A 16,387-nucleotide genomic window follows, 5' to 3' on the forward strand; every position below is an offset into this window, starting at 1 on the left:
CTGTCTCTGCCCTCACCCTGTCAGTCTGTTCCCCGTACATCAGCTTTTATCCGGAACGCTCCAGGCTCAGGGCCCACTCGGGGCCCGTCTTCCCTCAGAGGCAGTGAGAGTCCATGATCGAGCTGCAAGGATCTCAGAGGGGCTGAGAGCCAGAGGGGGAGAGGAGTGAATGGCTCAGTAGTCACTTCCCTGAGGAATGTCCAGCGAGTGGGCCCAGAAGGAAGCCTCCGCCTCAGCAGGATGTAGGCCTTGGAAGTGGAAGGAAGGGGCTGTCCCCAGAGTGCTCTCAGTGGTCTGTGCCACAACCTCTGATTGGGGAGGCCCTTTCACAGGGAAGTCTAAAGGCTAGGGACCCCTTCTTCATAAGGGCAGGTGGACCCTGGACAGAGGAGGCCAGGAGTCTGATCTGATGGAACTGAAGCTCTGCTTCCTGCCTCCTTGTCTGTGGCGGCCAGGCCTTGGGGTGGGAAGGAAGGTTTGAAGCAGACACGGTGTGGCTGGCAGAAGTTCTGACCCAGGAGATGTCTCTCCTGTCTCCCTCGGCCACTCCTGGGCAGGCTTGGAAAGTTCCTATTGCTCATTCCAGTCCTCGGGGCCCCTGCTTCCCCTTCTGATGGAAGGATGCACACTTGTGCCACATTAAAAGCTGAGTGTGGCCTCTGGGTGTGACCCAGGGTGGCTCAGTAATTCCAGCATCTCAGCCCTTCATCTGCTGTCTGAGGCCACCCAGGAATTGCCTGGCAGCCGAGTGATCATGTGCTCAAACTACCTCTCTTTACAAGGGAAGGAAAGGAGACTCAGCAAAGGCACATGGCTGACCAAAGTCAAACGACAAATTAAAGGACAAAATGACAGGACGAGAGCCTGCGCCTCCCAGCTGTAGGTTTCCCCACCGCCCAGCACTGCCTTCTGTCTGCAGAGCCCCAGCCGGAGCCAGAGCTCTTAAAGAGGTCTAGAGCCAGGCCACCTGTGTTCAAGTCTGGGCTCCACTGCTTCTAGCAGGCCTGCGTGCCTCAGTTTCCTCTTTAAAGTGGGATGTTAATCTCTGCTCAGGGTTGCTGTGCAGATTAAATGAGTTAATACAGTACTTGGAGAGTGTTTAGAATGGCACGTGGCCCCTAGTGAGTTTGGAGCTAGTGCTTTTATCACTCCTTGTTCCTGTGTGTGCCTATGGGGCCCAGTGTGTGGTCCAGTCCCCACAGTGTCCCACCCCCTCCTGCTCTGACAGGCCTCACTGCCTGGATAATCTCCTGGCCGCGGGATTGGACTTGACACGCTGTCACGTAGAATCAGCTCGGAGCTGCTGCAGCCCCGACAGCACCGGGCTGGGATGGGGGGACAGTGCAGGGGAGCAGCCCAGATTCTGATCGGGGTCCAAGCTGCCTGCTTGGGATGACGAGGACAGGGAGGCTGCTGAGAGGGGGCATCTTGCACAGTGATGAGCCCTCCCCTCCATGGCCCAGGGCTGTCGCTAACAGAGCCTCAGGAGTGCCAGCAGCCCTGGGACAGTTCAGAGTGACCCGCAGAGCAGTATGGCGGGGATGGGGACCCACAAGTGCTCTACCCCGAGGTCCTCCTGATATGCATGAGATCAACCTGAGGCCTGCTTCGTTTTGCTTTCTCCGGGACCTTTATAACAGGCCCCTCCATTTGGGAGGCCTGGGTTGGGACTCGGGCACCTGTGTTTTTTTGTAAGCTCCCCAGTGAGTGGCTTCTGGTGCCCACCACAATTTGAGAACCAACCGCTAGATCAGAATTTCGAGCACTTTCCCTTACCTCCCAGGGCGAGAGGTTCCAGGACCTCGACCCATCACCATGTGAATGCACTGTGGTGACTCCCACACTAACTCACTCCCGGGGTGACCCGCCCTTTCCCGCTATCCTTTCTGACTGCCCTTCCTCATCCGCTCCTCCCTCTGCTGACCACACACAGGTCTGGGCCCACTACGAGGAGCAGCCCGTGGAGGAGGTGATGCCCGTGCTGGAGGAGAAGGAGCGATCGGCCACCTATAAGCCAGTGTTTGTGACGGAGATCACTGACGACCTGCACTTCTACGTGCAGGATGTGGAGACAGGTGAGTGCCCAGGCCGGGCCCAGCACTGCTGCCTCAGCTCCTGGCGCGGTCCAGCTGCCTCCAGAGCTCCCCTACTGCCCACCCACTGGGCCCTGGACACCACTGAGCAGATAGTCTGAGGACTGGTGGGGTAGCCAATCTTGTCTGGTGCTGCTCGGAGACTCTCAGGTGATTGTTTGGCTCCCAGGGACCCCGGCTATGCTGGGCATGAGTATCTGTAGCGCTCAGAGTCTGTCAGGAAGCGTGGGACAGATTGTCTATGTGGTCAGGAAGCAAGGACTGCTGTCACTCTGCCCCTCTCCCTCTCAGCTTCCTTGGGAAGGTGAGCAGAGGAGAGGAGTGTGGGCTTGTTTCTGCCGGGGTTGCTCCTTCCCTGGAGGTTACCGTAGCCCTGGATGGCAGCCACGTACCGAGGATACAGGAAGCACTTCGGGGAAGTCATTTGCAGGCGGTCCTTCTTCTAAAAGACCTTCTCTCTCCATCCTCCTCCTGCCCTTCAGTGCTGTGCCCTGTGGCCAGGGGACCCTAGGCAGACACCTCAGGCTCCTGGAGGGCGGGGCAGTAGAAACCTCCCAGTGGTCACACGTGGCCCCGCGAGCCCAATTTCTCGTCCCCCTCCCAGTACCGAGAAACATTTCAGCTGCGTGCAGAGGAGAAGGCTCCTGCAGCCGCCTCTACCGCCAGGGAGCCAGATCCTTGCAAGGCAGAGGGGGCTGAAGATGTCACTGGCACTCAGCAGCCCCCCGAGTGGAGGGTGCGGCCCCGCCTGGCTCCGTAGCCCACCACCAGGCCACTCGGGTCGCCCACAGCCTTAGCTCAACCACTTCCTCTCTAATGCTATTTCCCCGGCAGATGCTCTGTGGTAATGTCATTTCACCGAGGAAAACTGGCCGTTTTGAGTCCTGGGCTGGCTCTCCTTGGGAGGGGGAGAAAGTGAGGGAGGGGTAGCGACGGAGCTGACGAGCCTCCAAGACCAGGTTCTCTTGAGGTCAGCAGCCATCCTGGCCAGCGCTGGGCCAGCTGCTGCCTTGGGCAGAGGGCTGAGGGGACCAGCCTCCAGGTCTGGGTGGTATGGTGGAGAGTCTTGCTGTGGTCCAGGTGGAAGCAAGAGCTGTTCCTGAACAGAGGGACAGCAAAGATGGTGCCCTCAGGGACCTTGGGTGGAGGAAACCCCAGGACCCGCCCAGGGTACAACAGCTCTCCCGACTGAGTCTCCACCTGGCCTCGGGGTCCTGCTGGAGAGGACTCCCCTCAAATGAGAGCAAGACCCTGAAGTCCCCAAGGGGCAGAGCCTGAGGGTTCAAGGCCTCAAGGACTGAAACCCTCCAGTGTGTGATCTCAGAGGTTTCCTGTGCCTGCCCTGTCTCCCGCCTGGCTGTCTCTGTCAGCTCTAGGAAGCTATGACATTGCAGCAAGCCTCCGCCAAGGCAAAAAAATAAAGGAAGAGAACTAAGGAGAAAACCGTGTATTCTTAGAATACTGGAGAATGGAGTGAGTCACTTCATGGTTCCCCACCTAGAGAGTCCTGGAGGCTCCAAAGAAAACCTTGTCCTCCCATGGTTCCATGAAACCGGGGGACATAAACCTCAGCACACAGCCTCCCTCCTGCAGCCTGTCATCTCCCTTGGGGACATGCCCCTTGGGACATCCTCTCACTCTGTCCCTTCTCCTAATTAAAGCTGGCCTTGGAGAAGGAGCTGATGGAATGATGAAAACGTGGCCATTAGCTATAAATGACCCACCAGGGCTCTGTGTAAGGACCTCCCACAGGGCTATGCCTGTTTGCAGGAGGCAAAGTCTGCTGTTGCCTTGGAGCAAAAAAATAAAAATAGACCAAGTATAGGAGGAACCTGTCTTATGTGAGGCTTCTCCATAGCCCCTGAAATGTTACTGTCTGGCAAGGAACAGTATCTCAGGAGAATTAATAGAATGTTTACCGCTGGGTGGGGGAAGGGTAGCTACATCCAAAGCCCCCATTCTGAAACGAGTCTAGGAAGTGGCCTGTGCTTAGGCTTGAGAGTGTCCAGACCTTCTCGTGTGCATGTGCAGAGGTCATCTTCAATGCCGTTGAATTATTAAGCACCCTGTACATGTCAGGGGCTCTGCTAGGCCTTGTGAGAGTGAACAACCACGTGAGCCATGGTCTGTGCCCGGAGGAGCGCACCATGTAGTGGCAGAAACATAAACCCAGACAAGGAACTTATAAGGCCGCTGACAGGTATACATGCGTCAGGCACCTGTTCCAGTGCGTGTGGCCTTGGGCCCTGAGGATGGAAGGAGGAATCTACGTGCACCCAGCCACCCTGATGTCAGAGAGCAAAAGGGAATGGACGGATCTGATGCAGAGCTGGGCTCAGGGCCAGGAGAGATGGGAAGGAGAAGCCGCTTAGGATGCTTGCTGTGGGGCACAGCAGGGGGGAGCCAGGGGGGAGACCCAAGAAGAGCTTGGGTGTTGCTAAACCTGGCAAAAAAAACAAACAAGCAAGCTGCAGGGTCCCAAGATCAGAGTGACAAGGCAATGATGGAGACTGCCCCTCACCGCCACCCCACCCTGGTAGAGGAGGGCACTCAATTGGAGTGGCAGGGAGAGCCGCATCCTGACAGCACCAGGAGTCCAGTTCAGCATGTACCTTGCAGTCAGAGTGGCCAAGTTTGGACAGACTGAGACTGGGCACTGCTCTCCATTTCCATGGCTCAAATTCTGGGGCCCACCCTTCATTACCACTTCAGCCCCTGCGGTCAATCGCCACCTCTCTGGCCCGCGTTAGGACTGGCTCTTATAGAAATGGGCTGCTCCCACCCTGGAGGAGGCTGGCTGGCCTCGACCTTGCTCCACGTCCCCTTGCATTCTCTACCTCCTTAACCAAAGCCCCAGAATGTTCCCAAGGGCTCCCACAGCGCAGCCAGTAGATGGGAGAGCTGGGAGTGGGAAATGGTGTGCCTCTGAGACCTAAAGTGTCAGCAAGTCACCAGCCTGCTTGTGAGAACAGCATAAAACCTCTCGAGTAGAAACCAAAGAGGGCCCTCCGAGGGTGGCAGCGAGCCGGTGCTGGTGCCACGGGCACTGTGCAGAACCTGTCGGCCACCTTCCCAGCCCTCGGGGGCGACACTCCAGTGACCCCTGCACCCTGGTCTCTCTCTCTCTCCTCCCCGTCAGGCACCCAGCTGGAGAAGCTGATGGAGAACATGCGCAATGACATCGCCAGCCACCCTCCTGTCGAGGGCTCCTATGCCCCTCGCCGGGGAGAGTTCTGCATTGCCAAGTTTGTAGATGGGGAATGGTAAGTCGCTCGGCCGACTGAGCAGCGGGAGCCACGGCAGGTCTGTCCTCTGGGCACCGCCGGGCTGCAGGCGTTGGTCCCCATAGCCTGGTTTCCACCAGGGTATAGTTGACCTTCAGCTGCTCGCTAGAGCTCATCTGGGCCCGCATTTTAGCCCGTGATTGTCCTGCGGTCCAGCCAGCCTCTGAAGTGCAGAAGCTGCACTCCTCCTCTCTCTATCCTAACTTCGTTGGGGGTGCCCTGGCCAGCTGGGGCTCTCTGACACACCCTCACCCCACATAGGAAAAGTGGTGTCCCAGCGAGCCCAGCCCAGCCACCCAGCCCTCCACCCCGACTGTCTGGGATGTGAGCAGCAAGGTCACTTACGTCTGAGCTACCAGGGGCAGGGCCCTTGGTCTTCCCAGGGTGACAAAGTGACTTGGATGCATTCCCCGCTGCGGCCTCCCAGACAGATCTGCCAGCTAATTACAGCTGCTGTTTAGTGTGCCAGGTTTAAACAGCAGACATCAATCTAGTCATTAGTCTTGTTGCTTTATGCCCCGAGGACACATTAATCTGCCTCACACGCGCCCCTCTACCTCCCTCTGCTCCCAGCTATTCCATTAAATGGTGGCCAGCGTGTCCCGAGGCTGGGCCTTGATGGAGTCCAAGGACTATCCTCTGTGACACCCGTGGGTGTGCTCTCTGAGCCCTGGGCAGGGAAGTGCTGTGCCCTCTGCCCGGCCCTCACTAAGGCTCCAGGGAGACCAGACTGCTCAGGGTTATCCCTTGATGCCATTGCAGGTACCGGGCCCGGGTAGAGAAAGTCGAGTCTCCTGCCAAAGTACACGTCTTCTACATTGACTACGGCAACGTGAGTGGGGGACCGGGAGGCGGACAGGTAGACCAGAGAAGGGCCCCAAGTGGCTGCCAGGTGCCATTCAACACAGCAACACCCTGGATCAGGGTCATCTGACCTCGCAAAGGTCCCTCCAAGCTTCAGACATCCTTAGCGACAACAGATGGGCGTGGCTGCTGTCTGTAACAGGCCGTGACCCCTGAGTGACCAGGCAAAACTGGCATCTCTGGCCAGAGCCTTGCGTGCACTGAGAGATCTCCCATCCAGGCCCCGAGGATAAGTGTCCGGTCACACCCTCCCTTCTCCTGCCACCCTGCCCTGAAGAGGGGGCCCAGGAGAGCCCTCCACACCCCACAGCTCCTGGTCCTTGTGCTCAACATGGGGCTGTTCCATCTGCCGGTCTCCAGCACAGCCCCAGACCAAGGCTTGCTGGGAAGGGACAGTCACAAAGTGGCAGAGGGACTGGGAGAAGAGCCCCCTGCACACACTGGGCCTGGGAGTCTGTTGACAGTTCCTGGGAGAGTCCCTGGAATCTCTCCTGGGGCAGCAAATAGGAGAGAGCACTGTGGTTCAGAACCGGGCGCTCCCGAGCGGTGGCTGTTGGCGGTCCGCTCTCCTCAGGGACTACAAGGGAGGGCCCTTAGCCTGGCCATCCGCCCAGCACTGCCTGGGGAAGAGGCCCACCGGACTGCGCTTGCCCATCACCTTGGCCAGAACCACGGGCAGGGCAGGCGCCGCCGGGGCCCTCGCCCTGGTGCGCCGTCCCAGCCGGAGCAGCCCTGGCCTGTAGAAAAGCAGTCAGGGACCTCTCTGAGGGAAGGCATTGGGAAAACAATGGACACGCAATTTGAGTCCGGGAGCAACAGTCCAGACTGTTTTAGTGGGAACCAACCAGTGTGCCAGCAGCAGGCCCAGGAAGGACGGGGTGTGATCACAGCTGCTCACCTTCGGATGCCGGCTTGTCCCCCAAGTCCAGGCGCCACGCTCTCCCAGGGCCTCGCTGCAGGGCAAGCCCGTGCGTGTGGCTCAGTGGAAGCTCGTTGTTGTTGAGTGGCAGCCCCTCAATCAGACTTCCCAGAGGCCTGGCCGCAGGGAACTGTCCTCTGAGAACAGGGACATCAGGTGTGTGAAGTTGTTTCTCTGGTGTCCTCGCAGAGAGAGATCCTGCCGTCCACCCGCCTGGGCACCCTGCCACCTGCCTTCAGCACACGTGTGCTGCCCGCTCAAGCCACGGAGTATGCCTTCGCCTTCATCCAGGTGCCCCAAGATGTGAGTCGACACTCGTCCCTCCTTCCAAAGGGCACTGTCCGGTGACACTCAGCCGCTCTGCGGCCCTTACAGGCTAACAGGAGGTGGAAACTGTGTGGGTGGTTTGTTAGTAACAGGACTCAAAAGATGGCAGTGACCAAGGAAGTTGAGGGGAGGTGTGGCATCAGAGCATTTGATGGGTCCTTGAGAAACGGCCGGCCCCACAGGCCAGGGCGCACTGGGGCGAAGCCTGGTCCCCCACCGTGGGTCTCTGGGCCTTGCAGGCAGTGTCTGAGCTGAGATGAGACAGGCGAAGGCGGGTCTGGAGCTTGAGGCCTTGCGTGCCTGGGCAAGGGGTTTGTTCTTTGTATTCCAGGCAGGAGAGGTGTAGTGGGATTTTTAGCAGAAGTGTGTCATGGTTAACTCTGGTCTTGAAAGTTACTTCTAGTGCGAGGGGAGTGGACAGAAGACAACTGCGACTGCACACACAGGCCAGAGACCGGTGGCCAAAGCAGGGCCCCAAGAGTGGGGGTGAGGAGGAAGAGACAGAACTCAGCACCAAAGGGATGGGGCGGGGCGGGAGGGTGGGACCTAAGATGGGTTTTTACTTGTGAGAAAGAGCAAAGTAAGGGCTGCGGGAGCTCCAGGCAGCTTCCCAGTGTTCGGTTTGGAAAGTGAGCTTAAGGCTGGGAATCGGATTCTGATAAAACCACGGGCATGCGCAAGCGTAGAGTCTGGAATGTGGGAGGGGACAGAGGAGCCATGCTCAGGGTTGCAGGCACCAGCCACTTCTAGAAGGGACCTGGTCTGCAGTGTCCAGCTCCCCAGGGAGGTCAGGCGGGCGGAGGAGGGCCCGTGGCTTCAGCGCCGAGGAGTCTCCTCCGCCAGATGCTGAGGGGTATATGGAAGGGAAGGAGTCAGGACGAGGAGTATTCTCTGCCTTTTCACAAAATTACTGGTGGGTGGAAGAGAAACAACAGGTGGAGGTGTTGACAGAACAGGTCCAGGGGCAGTCAGTCTGCAGGGATGGGGGACATGAGCCTGGAGAGAACTGGAGGTGACAGTGGAGGCACAGAAACGGGATTGTGAGGTCACGGTGCCGGAGGCAGGCCCGGCAGAGGTGGGAATGGCAGGGCCTGGGCAGCAAATGGAGGCAACTTGTGGATAGGAAAAGGCCACTTGTCCTCAGAGACACAGAGCAGGTAGAGGATGGGATGACATGCAGATAGGCTTGGGGAAGGGAGGGACAAAGGAAAGGGGGACTGCATGTCCAGAGCCTGTTTCCTCTCTCATTAGGGGCTGAGCGGGGCGTGAGCCACAGGCGCCTGCTGGCAGACTTCTTCGAAGGTCTGTCACCAGGATGGGGGCCACGCGGCCATCTTTTGCTCAAACCCACCTCCCCACTAACCTGGCTGTGTTCCTGCCCCAGGAGGATGCTCGGACAGACGCCGTGGACAGCGTGGTGCGGGACATCCAGAACACCCAGTGCCTGCTCAATGTGGAGCACCTGAGCGCCAGCTGCCCCCACGTCACCCTGCAGTTCGCAGACTCCAAGGGGGACGTGGGGCTGGGCCTGGTGAAGGAGGGACTGGTCATGGTGGAGGTGCGCAAGGAGAAGCAGTTCCAGAAAGTGGTAGGTGATGCGGAGGTGGCTGCCCACTCAGGGGCCAGCCCCTGGGGTCTGCTCTGTCCTCACAGGGGGGACGGGGAGTGCCCCGGGGTCGGGGGGGGGGGGGCGCAGGGAAACACCATCCGCTGCTTCTGCTGGGGATAGATAATGGATTTCGGTTTGTTGGTGTTTAAAAAAGAAAAAGCTAATTACATGGTAAATTAACTGGGTGCAGGTGGGCTGAGAATGCGCTGCACACTAGAATCCTTTGCACACATGAACCCAGGTGACAGCCAGAGAGCTTGCCAGGGGCGCAGGGGAAGGGCCAGGGCCTGCCTTGCTTTCTCTCCCATTTTTACCTCCTTCTCTCTAACACACAACTTCCAAGTCTGTAACCATCTCCTGGCACACACAGTGTCACCGGAGCCAGGTGCAGTGCTAAGGGATTCTGTCAACACCACTCCAACCCGTTTGAAAGCCCCCAGGGCTCGGAGCTGGACCTAGTTCTGCCTCCACTATTCCTGAGAGAACCTTAGAGACCAGCCCTTTGAGCTCGAGGCTCCCTTTCATAAATGAGGAGAGCTTGCTGCCTCCCAGGGGGACTGGGAGGACGGGGGCTGACACCTGGGAAACCAGTTCGCACTGTCCAAGTGTTGATCAGTACATCCGGGTTCTGGAGACCAGTGGCCTCTCCACGTAGCTCTCGACTCATCCGAGTCTTCCCAGCCTCAGCAAGCCACAGCTGAGATCCCACAGACACAGCCTGGAGGGGTGGGCTGGGGGCCAGCTCGTGCCCTCCTCAGGGCAGGAAGTGACTAGAGGGGGCAGCCTCAGGCTTGTCCTCACACTCGGAGAGGAGGGATAAGGGCAGCAGAGCTGGACACTGTTCTGTCTACACGTGCCTCTTGCTCCCTATCGCCCCGCCCCTCTGCCTGTCCCCTCCCCACAAAGCATAGCCGTGATCTGTGCTTCCATGGACCACTTGTGCAAGTTGAAAATCCATTTGGAAAAAGACCCCAACAGGAACTGCTCCTGTGTCTCCTCTGGACAGGAGAGGTCTGATACTAGACCTCCCCCCAGAGACCCCCAGGGTCCCGAGATTGCTCTGAGGGGCGAGCTTAAGTTTCTCCTTAGAACGATAGGTCTTAGTGACCCCTATACGATGCTGCCCATAATGTTTCATGTCTAGAAAATTCTTTTTTTTTCTTTTTTCTTTTTTCTGAAGCTGGAAACAGGGAGAGACAGTCAGACAGACTCCCGCATGCGCCCGACCGGGATCCACCTGGCACGCCCACCAGGGGCGACGCTCTGCCCACCAGGGGGCAATGCTCTGCCCATCCTGGGCGTCGCCATGTTGCGACCAGAGCCACTCTAGCGCCTGGGGCAGAGGCCACAGAGCCATCCCCAGCGCCCGGGCCATCTTTGCTCCAATGGAGCCTTGGCTGCAGGAGGGGAAGAGAGAGACAGAGAGGAAAGCGCGGCGGAGGGGTGGAGAAGCAAATGGGCGCTTCTCCTGTGTGCCCTGGCCGGGAATCGAACCCGGGTCCTCCGCACGCTAGGCCGACACTCTACCGCTGAGCCAACCGGCCAGGGCTAGAAAATTCTTTAGCCCAGTCCCTGCAATAAACAACTATTCATTGATCCATCTGTTCATTCTTTCAGCAAACGTTTATTGAGGGCCTACTTATCTCAGTGAACAAGAGACAGCATTTCTGCGTGAGGAGACAAGCAATAAAAATAAATATAATAAGTCGATGAGATAGAATGTTAGAAGACACATGCAATGGGAAAGGAGAAAATAGAAATAAAGGGCAGATACCAGATGGTCTCACTTATATGTGAAATCTAATGAACAAAATAAACTGACGAACAAAATAGAAACAGGCAGGGACACATGGAGCAGACTGACAGCTCTCGGGGAGGGGTTGGGGGCTGGATGAAAGGAGAAGGGGTTAAACAGACAAACATGTATATAACACAGACACAGAAAACTGTGTGGTGACAGCCAGAGGGAAAGTGGGTGGGGGCCAGGTGGAGGTGGGCCGAGGGGTGGGGGAAATGGGGACAGGAAGAGACTTTGCTGGGGGCGCTGGGCACATGACACAGTGTGCAGGTGATGTTTTGTTGAGTTGCACACTTGAAACCTGTATGGTTTTGTGAACCAATGTCACCCCAGTAAATTCAATAAATAAGTAAAAGCCATTCCTTTAAAAATAAATAAAAGAATAGGTTGGGTTTTTTTTTTTTAAATAGTAGCTAACTTAATCAGCAGTGTGTGAGATGGGCTGGTTATCATTTTAAATGGGGTCACTGGAGGCCTCATTAAGATGGTGAGCTCTGGCCCTGGCCAGCTGGCTCAGTGGTAGAGCGTCGGCCCTGCATGTGAAGTCCCAGGTTCGATTCCCGGCCAGGGCACACAGGAGAAACACCCACCTGTTCTCCACCCTTCCCCCTCTCCTTCCTCTATATCTCTCTTCCCCTCCCGCAGCCTATGCTCCACTGGAGCAAAGTTGGCCCAGGCGCTGAGGACAGCTCTATGGCCTCTGCCTCAGGCGCTGGAATGGCTCTGGCTACAACGGAGCAACTCCCCAAATGGGCAGAGCATTGCCCCCTGGTGGGCATGCCGGGTGGATGGATCCTGGTCGGGCACATGGGGGAGTCTGTCTGACTGCCTCCCCACTTCTAACTTTGGAAAAATACCAAAAAAAAAAAAAAAAAGCCGTGGCCGGATAGCTTGGTTGAGTCCCAAAATGCAAAAGTTGTGGGTTCAATCCCAGGTCAGGGCAAGTACAGGAACAGGTCACTGTTTCTGTCTGTCTCTGTCTCCTTTCCTTTCTCTCTAAAAATCAATGATTTTTTTTTTTTTTTTTAGTTTAAAAAAAGGTGATACTTTTTATCAAAGCTTGAAGGGGCAGGACAGGAGCCAGGTGGGCTGGTGGCCAGAGCGCTTCAGGCGGACAAACAGCCTACAAGGATTCAAGAAACAGCTCGGAGACCAGCGTGACTGCGCACTTGGGCTTCTACTCTGGGGAACTAGGGACCCATTGAGCAGGGGATGACAGATCTGCACATCCTGCAGGGTCACTCTGGCTGCCTAGTTGTGAATACCCTCATCTGTACCACTTCATTTCTCTCTCGTCCCTCTAGATCACAGAATACCTGAATGCCCAAGAGTCAGCCAAGAGTGCCAGGGTGAGTGTTTGCCTCAGGAGCCCTATAGGGCACCGAGAGGGGGGGCTTGGCCCTCCAGGGCCCAGCAGGTCCCACACCCCTGGCGAGCCATTTTCTGTTTTCTCACAGTTGAACTTGTGGCGCTACGGAGACTTCCGAGCCGACGACGCAGACGAGTTTGGCTACAGCCGCTGAGGAGGAAACCCAGCCCAGCCCCCAGCACCCCTGACCCCAGGACCTCTGCCTCTGCCGGGCATGTTTCAGCTCCGGACCCCAGACCGCGGGCACAGATTGGGTCCAGCTTTGCTTCAGTGTGTGGAAGTGTCGAGTAGGGCACCATCTGGGCGGGGTGGGGTGCAGGGAGCCTGACGCGCTCAGGGACAGGCACTGTCTCCTAAGGGGTAGGCTCTGCCATCCACAGTCTCCCAGCAGACTTTCTGTTTTTATTTGGATGAGGGTTTGTGGTTTTTTAGAAATTGTCCTCAAATCAGGAAGAAACATGACAGACTTTGTTGTAAAGGCAGGTGTGATCCTGGCACCTCACCCCTGTCCCAGACTGCCCTTTCCCAGCTCTCTCCAGCTATTGATTATGTGATGTCTCCGATACATCCACTCTCAAATGCCAGCGTGTCCACATCTGCCCCCTGCCAGCCCTCCCCTTTTCTGTATTTAAAGCTTTGGAGGCCCAATAAAAGAGTCATGCTGTCTGCAGCCCTGTTGGTCATGGTAGAGCCCGGAGCCTGGGCCCTCAGCAGCCCCAGCCAGGAGACTGGGATGCTTGAGTGACTCCCACGGTTGTCAGCCACATGCCTGGCCACATCCCCAGAAACCCAGCCATGGCTATGCCCAGCTCCTGGTGGGGCCCAGGAGCTCAGCAGCAGTGTAGATGAGGAATTGTGTGGCTCTCCTCCATGGCTCCTCACTCCAGGTGAGGCTGCCCTGCCCCAGGCAAGCCCATTCTCACTGTGGTCTCACTTTATTGTCACCCACTGCGGAGGCTGGTCATGGAAAAGAGGATGCCCGTCAGTGGGGGCTGGGCGGTTCTTTGGAGTTCTGACAGCTCCTGGGCGTGATGGGCATCGCCTAACCCCTTGGCCACCGTGCAGAAGGCTGCAGATCTCTTTTGACTCGTCAGTCTGTACCCACAGCACGTGGCTACCCTCCAGGGCCTTAGGGGTTGGGGCAGCTCAGCACAGTGCCCAGGACCGTCCCCACAGGGAAGGCCAGGTGCAGTCCTGCAGGAGCCCCGCGGACTCAGTAGCAGGAGGCTGACACCAGACAGGCTGCCGCACTGTGTCGGGGCTGAGGGCCCCGCCCCTGCTCAGCTCCCTCCACGGTGCATCCTTTGGAGGGTGCAGCTGGAAGACGGGGTGATCCAAGAAGAGCCAGGGCCGCTACCCGGGAGTGCCTGTCTCTCCAGATTGTCAGCTCTCGCCTCGTTTGACTTGACGCTGTATCCCCCAGCCCTCAAGGCAGAGCCAGCCGTGGAGCCCGAGCCCTGAGAGAGGAGAGACCCGAGAGCAGCCCTGTGCTGTGCAGTGAGGAGCCTGTTCTCCCACATCCTGGGGCCTCGTGCACGGGCCCTGCCCTTCCCAGGCCTGTACGTGGATGCAGCGCGGTGGCACCTCTTCCCCACGCTCTGGGCTGAAGTGAGGCTGCGGCTGCCACGGAACATGGTCCTTGGCCTTGGGGAACGGCAGTGGAGGTGTGGGGACTAGCAAGCAGCCTCTCAGTTTTAAACCAGAGGCCTGGGCCCCCAAGAGTTCTGGCTTCTGGCAGTTCTGCCACCACATCCACTTGTTTGGGCCCAGGGTCCACCTGGGGTTCTTCCCAGGGATCCTGTGTTTAGGTGGAAAAAAAAAGTTTTCAGAACTCAGTGCAAAGGAGAGCAGTGAGTGAGGAGGACTGAGGAGGCGGGGGGGGGGGGGAGATGCTGTCAGCTCCAGACCACGACACCCCCTTCCTCCTCGAGGACTCAGTTTCTGTCCGCAGCCCTCGGGTGGATCAGAACTGCTTTCCTCCCACCGGCTCCTTATGGGGCCCAAGAGGTCAGCAGGGTGTGGGGGACAAACTGCATGGATCTCCTTCTGTCCCCCCTCGGGGACAGGGTGTCCCGCCTCCCACAGGCAAGCCCACTCCCACCGTGGCCTCTCACTTTATTTTTATCCATCACATAGAAGAGTATGACTGTCTCGCCCATTTCTCTACGTCCTGGTAGGGCCAACACCGCGTGTATTCACTTGAGCACAATTGGCAGGGGGACAAGATGCCAGCCCACTCTTTTGTGAAAGGGTCTGAAATCATCTCACTGTTTTAATGTTGCCTTGGTTACCTCTGCGCCAAAATAAACCCTCCGTGGTTCTCCAGATGAAATGATGCCTGAACCTTCCCACTTCTTCCTTCCTTTCTGTTCCAAGGCTGATGGAGACAAAGGTCAGGATGTCCAGCAGGCCGGAAGGCGCCACAGCCACTTGTCTGGTTTTGGCCGCAGCTTTGTGCTTCCCTCTCTGCCGCATCTGTTGAGTTTCTAGGTCTGTCCGGGGGCCGGGCTGGGATGGGGGGTGCGGGAGGTCAGCCACCCACTGGCCTGTTTTCTCTGCATCGTAGTTGGAGCCAGTTAGCACCAGCACTTGCATGAGTAGTACCAAAAACTTCTCCCAAAGTCCTTCCCCTGCAGGAGTTACAGAGCATGCTCCTCGGTGTTGGGGTCATGGGCTCTGCTTCCAGCAGGAGGTGGGGGACAAACTGGGTGGATCTCCATCTATCCCCACTGCTGGGCAAGGTGTCCTGTCCCGCAGGCAGGTGCACACTCACCACGGTCTCTCGGTTTATTTTTATCCATCCACTAAACACAGATTAAGATTGAGCTAGCCACCAGTACAGTGCTGGGCTCAGTGAGTGCCAAGGTCAGGTCCAGCCTAGGTGTGGAGGAGGCACCCAGACAAGGGGTTGAGGCTCTGGGCCGGCTCTAAGGGCTGGTGCAGCAGAGCCTAGGGCTTGGGTCAGCCACGGGAAAGTACTAGCCCCTGAGACCTCCCTGCTAACTGTCACCCCTCCTCCCTGCCAGCATTACCAGTGGGGAAGGCGGCCGCTGGAGGAAGAGGCTTGCATAGCTGCCTCCGCTTTATTTATCGGTTTGATTATTTCCACATCCCAGGGAGAGAGTGGACCCCTTCTCTTGCGTCAGCCCGTGTTGGGAGGGGCTGGAGAACTGGTGCCGCCAGAGTGATTATTGATGTCCTAATTACAAGAAGATGCTAATTTAATTTGAACCTAATTACAGTGCACTACCCTGGGTGGCATGTGTTTTAATAATTAACGTCCTTCAGATGCGTAGGAGTGTAATAATATTTACGCGGGGTTGGCCAGCAGCCGGGGAGGCTGGCTGGGGGCCCGTGCACCATGCTCCCCCCCGGACAGCTTGGCGACCAGCAGGTGGAGAAGATGGCACTCAAGTCTGAGTGGGCTAATATCTTGTCCTTCCCAGGGAACATGCTTGTGTCTCATTTCTAGCCGCTTCCTTGACCCAGCAGGCCACTCCCCTCTGGGCGCCAGGCTGGACCTCTGAATGTGCATGGTGCGTGCAGGATAGGGCCCTCGGCCACAGCCCTCCCCAGCCCCCGCGTGCTGGGCCACCCGAGAACAGTGCCTGGTTTCCGGCTTTGCCTCCTGCCGGGGCCTATCCTACGGTTGGTTGGGCTGGTTTTTCTTCTCTTTGGAAACACTTGTAAGGAAATGTATGTCCAGAAAAGCATCCAGATGATAAAGGTATAGCTCAGGTTTTCACAAAGTGAACACACCTGTGCAAACAGCGCACAGATAAAAAAAAAAAAAAATAGGACATCACCAGCCTCTCAGAAGCTCCATCCTCTGTAACCGTCACTCCCATAGGTAACCCCCTCTCGTTTCCATCCCGGCAGATGAGTTTCGCCAGTGTTGTTGCATATATATATAGTGTTTTGGTTTTTCAGTTCTGTCTGGTTTTCAATTTTACACAAGTGGAGCCTTGCAGTGCGTGTTACGGGCCTGCCTCTGCTCACTCTGCGTGTCTCAGATTCATCCTTGTTACGTTAGTCTCATCTTCGGCTTTCACATCTCCATATGTTCTGTCTGAATACCCTGCTCCTTGGGAAGTCAGGCTCTCAGCAGTCTGCTGGAGCCAGAG

At 57.3% G+C, this 16,387-nt stretch overlaps 1 protein-coding gene across 1 annotated transcript in view; it reads left to right on the plus strand.

Moving 5' to 3' along the window:
• SND1 (staphylococcal nuclease and tudor domain containing 1) overlaps positions 1 to 12,933 on the plus strand; it is a 445,599-nt gene extending 432,666 nt beyond the window's left edge. The window contains exons 18-24 of the mRNA XM_066262225.1: positions 1,934 to 2,075; positions 5,233 to 5,356; positions 6,140 to 6,209; positions 7,350 to 7,463; positions 8,872 to 9,075; positions 12,199 to 12,243; positions 12,352 to 12,933. Of these exons, the coding sequence (XP_066118322.1) occupies positions 1,934 to 2,075; positions 5,233 to 5,356; positions 6,140 to 6,209; positions 7,350 to 7,463; positions 8,872 to 9,075; positions 12,199 to 12,243; positions 12,352 to 12,417 (765 nt within the window). The 3' untranslated portion in view covers positions 12,418 to 12,933. The remainder of the gene's footprint in view (positions 1 to 1,933; positions 2,076 to 5,232; positions 5,357 to 6,139; positions 6,210 to 7,349; positions 7,464 to 8,871; positions 9,076 to 12,198; positions 12,244 to 12,351) is intronic.
• The last annotated feature ends 3,454 nt before the right edge of the window (positions 12,934 to 16,387 follow it).

Source organism: Saccopteryx bilineata, chromosome 2 (assembly GCF_036850765.1).
Source record: "Saccopteryx bilineata isolate mSacBil1 chromosome 2, mSacBil1_pri_phased_curated, whole genome shotgun sequence".
NCBI lineage: Eukaryota > Metazoa > Chordata > Mammalia > Chiroptera > Emballonuridae > Saccopteryx > Saccopteryx bilineata.